This window comes from Lygodium microphyllum, chromosome 17, assembly GCF_053477565.2.
Source record: "Lygodium microphyllum isolate KBCC chromosome 17, Lygodium_microphyllum_v1.1.10, whole genome shotgun sequence".
NCBI lineage: Eukaryota > Viridiplantae > Streptophyta > Polypodiopsida > Schizaeales > Lygodiaceae > Lygodium > Lygodium microphyllum.
In genome coordinates, this window is record NC_141151.1 from 65,497,600 (window position 1) to 65,508,068 (window position 10,469).

General features: G+C 41.0%; 1 protein-coding gene across 1 annotated transcript in view; it reads right to left on the reverse strand.

The window, feature by feature from the left end:
• LOC148021984 (thermosome subunit gamma) overlaps positions 1-7,371 on the reverse strand; it is a 46,895-nt gene extending 39,524 nt beyond the window's left edge. The window contains exon 1 of the mRNA XM_087697537.1: positions 6,814-7,371. Within this exon, the coding sequence (XP_087553663.1) occupies positions 6,814-7,131 (318 nt within the window). The 5' untranslated portion in view covers positions 7,132-7,371. The remainder of the gene's footprint in view (positions 1-6,813) is intronic.
• Between the last annotated feature and the right edge of the window lie 3,098 nt (positions 7,372-10,469).

The following is a 10,469-nucleotide window of genomic DNA, read 5'->3' on the forward strand; positions in this document are numbered from 1 at the left end:
TAGTTTGTTCAAGCACCTTAAGATAGACCAATTCCCCGCATAAGCTCTAGCTCGGTCTTGAGCTTTCTTAATATTTTCTTGAGCAAATCTTAACATACTATTCATATCCTCCAAAAAAACCTTTGCTGCCTGAACCTTTTCCTTATGCAATCCTACTGCATGAGGAGCTCTGGGCTGAAACCCATACATTAGCATAAATGGACTATATCCATTGGAAGAGTGTTTGGCACTATTATATGCAAACTCTGCTATCAGTAAATACTTTTCCCAATTAGTTTGCCTTTTACTTACATATGCTCTCAACATATCTTCAAGGATTTGGTTAACCCTTTCAGTTTGCCCATCAGTTTGCGGATGCTCCGCCTTACTCATGCTAAGTTTAGTATCCAACTTCCTAAATATTGCACGCCAAAATTGACTATCAAATTTTCTATCCCGATCAGAAACTATATTTGCCGGAAGGCCATACATCGGCATATGTTCTCCATGAATAATCTAGCCAATTCTGGTGTTTTAACATCAGTCGAAGTTGGAATAAACCTAGCCATTTTGGTTAACCTATCCACAATCACCCACAAAGAGTCGTGCCCCCTCTGTGTTTTGGGTAATGTGACAATAAAGTCCATGGAGATACTCTCCCATTTTCCCGAAGGAATCTCTAATGGGTGGAGAAGTCCTCCCATTTTCAATCTTTCAGCTTTATTAACCTAGCATTTATTACATTTGACCACATAGTCAAGGACGTCCTTATTCATTCCAAGCCAATAAAACTGTCTTTTAATAAGACTATAAGTCTTATTAACTCTTGGATGTCCCACACTAGGGGTATCATGACACTCAAAGAGTATCTGACGCCTTATTTCTTCATCTTTCGAGACACATACCCTACCCTTGTAGAGTAAATAACCATTATCAATGGTAAATTTCTTCCACTTGAATCCCATTTGAGCAACCCTTGATGCTCCATTTTCTAGTTGAACATCCTTAGATGTTCCTTCCTCAGTGGAGGCCCTTCCATTTGGATCCCCATTTTCAATTGCTTCCCATATGTTGGAATATGTCGCACCAACCTGGCATTTGCCTTTTAAGGATTCAAGCAAATTGGAAGAGAATTAAGTAAAACTCAATTCATTTATGATGGGCATTTTGCTGAGTGCATCAGCCACTATATTATACTTTCCTTTTCTATACCTTATCTCATAGTCGAACTCTTGGAGGAGTTCGGCCCATCTGGATTTACGCCCTTATAGATCCGGTTGGTCATTAAGCCACTTAAGCCTTCATGATCCAACAAGATCAAAAGTTTGGCACCGTACAAATAATGCCTCCATTTCTTCATTACATGTACTATTGCATACAGCTCCCTCTCATAAACGGAATAATTCCGTTTTGCACGGTCTAATTTCTTGCTTTCAAAAGCAACCGGTCGACCCTCTTGTAATAAGACCGCGCCTACTGCCCTATCACTAGCATCAGCTTCAACTACGAATGGTTTATTGGAATCCACAATTAATAATACTGGAGCTGTAGCAATAGCTACCTTAAGTTTTTGAAAACTTTCATTTTGGTCTGTTCCCCAATTAAAGCTCTTCCCTTTCTCTTTAAGTTGGTCCGTTATTGAAACAGCTATCTTGGCATAATCTTAAATGAATCTACGATAAAATCCAGATAAACCTAGGAAGATCTGCAACTCTTCCAGGTTCCTTGGAGATGGCCATTCAATAATTGCCCTTACCTTTTTTGGATCCATCTTGATTCTCTCTTTTGAAATAATATGCCCCAAATATTTGACCTCTTATGCGAAGAATTCACATTTAGTTTTCTTCGCATAAAGAGAATGGATTCTTAACAATTGGAATACTAACCGTAAGTGTTCCAAATGTTCTTCTCTTGATTTACTAAAGATTAAGATATCATCCAAGAAGACTACTACAAAGTGTCCTAGATAGGGCCGTAACACACTATTCATCAGCTTCATAAAAGTAGTCGGTGCATTAGTGAGACCAAAAGGCATCACCAAAAAATCATGATGCCCATATCTAGTACGAAATGCCGTCTTAGGAACATCCTGGGCCTTAATTCTTACTTGGTGATCGCCTAATCTTAAGTCAATCTTTGTGAAGAATTTTGCCCCTAGTAATTGATCAAAAAGATCTTCCATTCTGGGCATAGGAAATTTATTCTTCACCGTTATCTTATTAAGTGCTCTATAATCAACAAAAAGTCGCATAGAACCATCTTTTTTCTTCACCAATAAAATTGGCGAAGCCCAAGGTGAATTGTTGGGTTCTATAAACCCCTTATCAAGGTAATCCTTGATTTGTCTTTCGACTTCTTGGTGCTGTGTTTCACTTAGCTTGTAAGGTGGTTTAGAAATACGGTGTGTATCCCTATCTATATCAATTGGGTGATTTACATCACCCCTATCTGGTGGAAGGCCACTAGGTAAGTCAGATGGAAACATGTCTTTAAATTCATCTAACAAACCACTTAATTCATTATTTACATTCAACTCACAAACATAAGAAAATTGTTGCTTTATATTACAAGAAGAAAAAATGTCATGTACAGGAAGGGACCATAACATATATACCTCACAAGCTTCCTTCTTTATCAGCTTCCGAACTTCAAAGGAACACATCAAAGGGTTATCAAATACTTCATGTTTACCTTGAATCACAAAAGTCTTACCATCCCTTTCAAATCCCAGTATATTATGATGATAACTACGCTTTAAGGATGGTTCCAATCCCCATAGCCACTCCCTCCCTAAAGCAATATCGGCTCTTTCCATATTCATAATCTGGAAATCAAGCTTATCTTTATATACTTGGATCTCGATTTCCAAATTGGATACCATTGTATCCCATATTTTGTTATCCTGACCTTGCATCATGCGAACAACATATTGATGCTCACTCTTTTGTTGGGGAAGTTTCAACTTTTTGACAAGTGCATAACTTATGAAGTTGTGGATGGCAGAGTCATCAATCATGACTCTAGCCCTCTTTCCAGCTACCAATCCATGCACTCTAACTAAATCATATGGCCCGAAGGTAGGTTGCCACATAGAAGTTGACATACAACACCTATGTTGTACATCCTTGTGCAAGACCTCTAAGGATTTATACTTTTCATGCTTCCAAGGTCTGCATTACATGGATTTGTTTCTCTTTTCCCTTGCCCTTGCCCTTATCCTTTCCTTTATCTTTCCCCTTCTTTCTTTGAGGGCAATTCCAAACAGCATGGTTAGGGGATAGGCAATTGAAACACAACCTTTTTTTTTTGGCCTTACCAAAGTCATCTTGACTTAGCTTCGGCCGTACATATTGTTTCTTTTCAAAGGGTTGTTTCTTATCCTTAAGGAATGGCATTTTCCTTTTGGATTTGCCTACAAATTTTGAGGCTTCAAATTCCTTGGTCTTGGACTCCGTATCAGTGAGACTAGTGAGTGCACCTGGACACGTATTATCTTCATTGATTAATACAAATTCAATGGCCTCTTCAAGCATCTTGGGTGAACTCCTAATCACTTCCTTTTTACAGGCCTTATCTAGTCCCCTTATGAATCCTCTTGTCTTTTGAAATTCATCTATTCCTTCCAATTTGAGGATTATCTCACGATACTCCTTGAGATATGTCAGCAAAGGTCTTCCCTTTTGTCTGACAAAATCCCAATCTTCCCAATTTCTTTCCATTTCATTTTCAGGAAGAAATTCTTTCAAAAAGACCGATTCAAATTGATTCCAAGTTTCAGGTATTTTATTTGTCTCCTTTAAAGTTCTCCACCATTTATATGCTTTTGGCCCCAAGGTTAAACTGGCCTCCAGTGCTTGGAGATGTGGTGGAGTATTCTTTAATTTGTGCAAATCCTCCCATTTTTGGAGGAAGTTAAAGATAATATCTTTATTTCTATCTTTTTCCTCCCCATGAAACTGAGGGGGTTTCATATCTTTTAACACTAGGTTATCCCTCAGCCTTTGATGGGGTTACCTTGGGTCTTGCATAGTCACATCTACATCTTTTAATGAAGATGGAATATCTGAGGTCTCTTTCTTACCTTTATCTCTTTCTAGTAATAAGGCTAATTGGGATTTTATTTCGATGAGTGCTTGAGTTAGCAACTCCATTTGAACCCCTTGTGCTTGCACACGAGCAATTAAATCATCAAATTGTTCTCATGTGGCAAAAAATTATTCCCAATGTTCTTGCATTTCAATTTCGTGGCGATCCACCATAGGGTGGTCCCCGGAACTAGAGCCTTCGGATACCCCCTCTCTCTCTTTCCCCTCCATCTATACACTGGAATTGGAAAGAAAATGTAAGAAATTTGCAAACAAAGCTGGGGAACTTCCATATATTACATCTGTCCGATTTCTCGGCAAGGAGCGAAGACGTATACACTGAATTTCGGTTTTCAGGACACAGCCCGCTAGAAATTCCTAAAATTCCCTACTGAAATTGCTTAGGGGGTGTAGACTTGCTGATCAGCAGGGCAGATATCGGCAGCTAGTAAGTGACGGCTGGCACGTGAACCGAAATGCGAAGTCGTACATAAATACGACCCTCAATAGGGGCGCCCGTCACCAAGTTGCAAGTGGGTAAGATTGATGCCGCCTAGACAGTACATGACGGCTGGCATCTTTCGGTCTTTGAAGAAAGGGAGGGCCGCGTGAGGACGGAAATGGAGCATGCTACCTTCCTCATTACCTCTCGCAACGGCAAGCCGGAAACGTAGCACGCTACCTCCCTCGCTAGCTCTCACAAAGGAAGGCCAGAAACGTAGCGCGCTACCTCTCACTCTAGCATTGGCATAGCTTTTTAAGCAGCAATACCCTTCTCCAAGTTGATTAATTATTTCCTACTCCTCTCACGTCCGACAGGTGTCGAACAGCTCTGATACTAGTGTCACACTCCGGAAGCACAAGATACGAGAGATATCCCTTTGTTCTCCACCCAGCCACACTTAGGAGGATTTAGGAACCATGTGTGTCTAACATGTTGCCAGCTGTCGATTTCTTAGGAGTTATACTAATTAATAACTCTCTTATCTCTCATGTTGTTTTCCCATAAGTTACATTCATTAATGTAACACCTTGCAATGCAATTGAGGACAATTACAAAGATTTCAAGGGGGAGATCTATCACAAGGACAATGGACATATATTGTTAATGATTAGCTTTGGCATTATTAAGTTGTGCGTGTGACATGAACATGTGAAGTGCAAGTCAGTTAAGTCACGAAAGTAACAGCTTAAGTAACCCAAGTGAATAGTGGGTAACATTGGCAAAAGTTGTACAAAGTTATATCAAGCAAGTAATTATGGGTACTTGTTGTCAATTTGGGGTCTAGGCCATTAATTGGACCATTAAATATCCAATGGCAACATTGCCGGACTAGGCATTAATTAATAAATTAATACTAGTGCAAGGCCAATTAATATTGGGACCATTAAATGTCCCATAAGAAGTAGCACATAAATTGCGAGTGGGTACGGTCAAATGGATAACTAATTAACTAATTAATTAAAGGCTAAAGCTGAAAACTACAATTAGAAGGTTGCCAAGTGGTAAAAGAGACTGCCCTTGTCAAAATTACCCATGGAAGCTGAGAGAAGATTGTTTCGAGGCTAGCCGAGGGCCATCCCAACATTCAAATGCTAAGAGAGGAAGGAGCCACTATGCGATGAGCTCTAAGAAAGACAACAACTGATCGTGCAACGCGATAAGATAAGGGAAGCAAGTTTCCTTCTCTGCCTTAGTGAGAGGCAACAATAGAAAAGGAGGACTTGCCAATAACACCCCCTTTCAAAGCTGTTGGCACCATTAGAATTGCAATCAGAGTTACCATTCAAAAGATACTCCTTCTAGCTAATTTTCTGGCTCATCCTCTAACATTCCCTCAACAATTCTAAGCACAATCCAGCCATTGATGAAGAGCGATTGAAGAAATTGCTACTGAAACGCTAATTTGCAGCAGCCATGAGGGTTTCCACAGCCACCGTTAGATCCAGAATAAATCACAGAAGACCTAAGTACTCAGTGTAGCAGCTGATCCAAGTAGTAGGCCATTCCCAAATTATTGTGGCCATATACTAACAGGAATGATCTCCATATGACAGGTGAGTAAGTCAATCGGGTTTGTATAAGCCATGCTCCCAATACTAAGAAGCAATGGCTAACCTCCTCTGCATTGGAAGAGAAAGCTCCAAAGCTGAAAAGAACTGAAGGACTAAGTCAATGAAGAAAAGGAATGATCTAAGATCTATGTCTAGAACTCTGAAGAGAGAATCTCCCACTGGTGATCTATTGGTTCTTTGTCCTCGGGAGGTGAGAGGAGGTGGTCAGTTATGATGTCTTCGTCAACAAGCTTATTCAAGCCTTGCTCTTTTGCAAATGGCTCCTATACTCACAAAGGTTATTCAGTTGGAGTCCCACCCTCTTGCCATAAAAGTTCCATCTTCATCTACCTCTTTTTGTTTTTCCCTTTACATCTGCATCTATGGCATTCATAGTGCATGTGCCACAATCTTCCAATGAGTTGGATCAAGGATATTGTCATAATGGTGCCATTGTTCAGAAGGGGCTTCTTCATCTTTCAAGCCTTCTACCGTTTGGAGGGGGCCGATGCCGGTACATTTGTGGATGTTTTGGAAGAAGGTCTATTGCGTTTTGATGTCATAGTATGGGTTCCCAGAGACAGAATGACCTCCGAACAGACCCCAAGCATGATTCTTATCCTTCATTGTGTGCGCTGGTTAGACACAGTAAATGCAGAGTCGCAGAAATGGAACGATGTTTCAAAAGACATACCTGAAAGTTGGGCTGCAAGATCGAAAAAGGAAACGGCTTGCGATAGCTCACGATTGCAGTTTGCAGGTTTAGCTCTTCCTCTCCACTAGAATAAAACCGTATGAAATCAGAGAGGGACTTCTTTGCCGTGCTTTCAGGTGACTCTGCGGCAAGACGCCTTTGCTCCACGCCAGCAGAGGCAAGGCAACTGCCGCGCTTGTAACGATGCTGCGAGTAGAAAACCCTAGCTAAAGAAACGCGGTCCACTGCGGAACTGTCAACTGTGAGCGAGTAAGAGATGGTAGGCGGTGCAGCGAATGATGATGCCATGGAGGTCATGGCCAGCAGCGACTGGACTAATTCGTTTTTTGCTCTCGCAGAATGCTTAGCCGGCTCAGCAATTCCCTACCATAATCATCTCACATGGCTGATCGCAGAAATGTGCATTCCCTGCCGTAGCAATCCTGTAGCAGGTGCTAGAAGCAGCTCGCACAAGTAGCCACGAACGCACGGCTTCATAATATCGCCTTTACGAGACAAAAAATGCGGATATGTACAAAAGTGTGAACCTTTGAAGGCTGTTAATGAATTGCATGTCCACCATGGTTTTCAAAATTTATCGTTCCTGTATATACATAACCTTTCCGTGACGCTTTAGCTTCTTTGGTTTCTTTCCTTTCCAAAAAAAGCTAGGCGCTCCGCGCCTAGACTCGCCCCGGCGCCCCAGCGGGGCGGGCGCGATTTTTGCAGGGGGCAAGTGCTAGACATGTGGCACCCACCCCCCCATCCTCTTTTTTTTTTTGTGGGGGAGGTGGGGGCTGCCACGTGGCACCCGCCCCCACCTCTCCTTAACTAATAGTATAGATTCTACACTTCATGATTGCTCGCTCTTTGCGTCGATGTGGTTTCCATCATAACTTTTTACTAGCTGTTCTTGCAGATCAAACCAGCTAACCTTGCAACATCTGTCATAATTTTTTACTAGCTGGTTTGGCTGGCCAACGTCGTTAACCACACATTGTGCGGTTTGTGCACTTGCAAAACTCATGAAGCTTCACCCCATGCGCTTTGCGTTTCTGTGAGGAAATCGCATGCTTCGCACTTTTTTGTACAAGGCATTTCGCACCCAATATGTGAAATGTCAAGAACATATGTATGTCTACATGTAAAAATACTTTCACTTGTGAGATACACCAAGTTTGCTATCCTTCTACGATGCTAGAGAAGGCTAACATAATAGAAGAATTGCTATGTCCAATCCCATTGCTACCATGTACAACTGTCTTTACAATAGAAAGCACAAAAAGTATACATCTCATTGTCAAGGTCAAGCTATTTCACCTCTTCTTGGCAATTAACTCTACGAGGTATATGTCTAAAGGTTTGCAAGCTCTAGATTTCTCTTCCAATGACAATCTTATCTATGCCTGAAGTCTCTTTAGATTGCCCAACTAACATGAATCTAATTTGCTTTTAGGGCTTGCAAATGTTTGCAATTGAGGATCATGTTGTAACTTATTGAACCAAGGAAGAAATTTATACATGTATATGTTTGTACTCCATCAAAACAATCATAATTTAAGACAATGTTGAAGCAAGGTAGACTTTTTAAATAACTCAAGGGGAATTGAGCCCCAAACATACTTGAGTGTGTGTGTCAACCAAGGAGTTTACTCGCAAAATCAACAAAGGAAACAAAAAGAACGTATTGTTGAAGATCTCTCTCTCTCTCTCTCTCTCTCTCTCTCTCTCTCTCTCTCTCTCTCTCTCTCTCTCTCTCTCTCTCTCTCTCTCTCTCTCTCTCTCTCTCTCTCTCTCTCTCTCTCTCTCTCTCTCTCTCTCTCTCTCTCTCTCTCTTTGTGTGTGTGTGTGTGTGTGTGTGCGTGCGTGCGTGCGTGTGTGCATGTGTGCAAATGTGTGCAATAAGAGGAGCTTTGCAAGTCATTAAATTTTTTCCTCTCCAAACAAAGTCTCCTTCATCAAACTTTGCATTTTTAAGACTTTGATAGTTTAGTGTGGCTCTTCTCTCTCTTAGAGCATCTAGAGGAAAAAAGACACCATGCATTAGGTTCGAGTTCTACACAACATCCGGTTGATATCATACCTAGTAAAAATAGGACAAAATGGAGCTACCTACACATGGCAATAGTGCTTGACATGTCATCTAGAGCCACAATTGCCTTCTTCATGTGCTTGTACAATTGCAAAGCCTTATCTCCAAGTCCATGCTCTACATATGCTAAAAGCAGTGCACTCCATGCTATCAAACTTGGCTCAATCAATGCTTCACCAATGCATCAGCACTGTCATACATGGTGATAAGGCACTGTCATACATGGTGATAAGGCATTGTCATACATGGTGATAAGGGTATTGCTAACAATGCTTCACCAATGCATTTGCACTTGTCATACATGGTTGTAAGGGTATTGTTGACAATGATATCTAAAATATCAACACGTGATGTGCATCCACATTCCAAATCAGTCACTTGATCCTACTCTGGTTTTCCAATCACAGTGTACTTACTTACTATAATCACCTCATAGAGAAGTTACAAGAAAAGCAATTGATAATTGTGGATAGATTGCATTTGTGCATCATAAAGAATTGCAAGGTAGGTATGGTAGGCATGGCAATGTTGCAGGAGCGACTAGAGCAAAGTAGAGCTCCATTCAGGGGGTAAGACCCCAACTCTTTCAAATGTCTTCTATTGATTGAGAGAGGGAGAGAGAGGTCCTTCAATTATAATAATCATGAGGCATCCATGGCCTTTGCTCTACCAACCCCACCCTTGAATCCGAAGAAGATTAATCGATATCAATTGAGTAAAAACACATGCTCTACTCTCTCTCTCTCTCTCTCTCTCTCTCTCTCTCTATATATATATATATATATATATATATATATATATATATAGATCTCCATAGCTCTAAGAGAACATATATTTTGCAAAATGCTCACAATGCATGTAGCAAATATATATATATATATCTCCATAGCTCTAAGAGAACATATATTTTGCAATATGCTCACAATGCATGTAGCAAGAGAGAGAGAGAGAGAGAGAGAGAGAGAAATGATGCCAATCATTTGCTCTTTTTCAGTGAAAAAAACACCCACTTGTTATAGATAGAGCAAAAATGAAAAACATGTAGATTCGATTTGAGACATGTAATAGCCATGCTCTTCTTCACATGCACTTCAAGGTAGGAAGGAAGGGGGCAATGTCGATGAGGAAGGTGTGAAGGCCAAGTAGGGCAAGCCCCAAAAACATGCAAGGCCATAGCCTGCACCAAGCTTGATGGCCTATTGGCATAGTTTCCCTTCATGCCTGCATCCCAAGGGGGGGGGGGGGGGGGGACTATGCTTGATAGTACCATATGAGAGCTTTCTACTCCTAAAATGCCTACATTGAAGGAGATATAACTAGCTTCTCATAGCATAGCCACTTGTAGAAGGCATTAAATAGCTATTCAAAGTAGCTAATCGCTCTCACATTCTTCCATCAAGCACATTGCATTGGATGTACACCTTCTACTAGAGAAAAAGGTAAAGAATTGTGCATTGTCTTGCATGCACATAAAAGGAATAAGGTTGCCTACAAGCATGTTGCCCCCCCTGAATTCGATGAGAGAGAGAGAGAGAGAGAGAGAGAGAGAGAGAGAGAGAGAGAG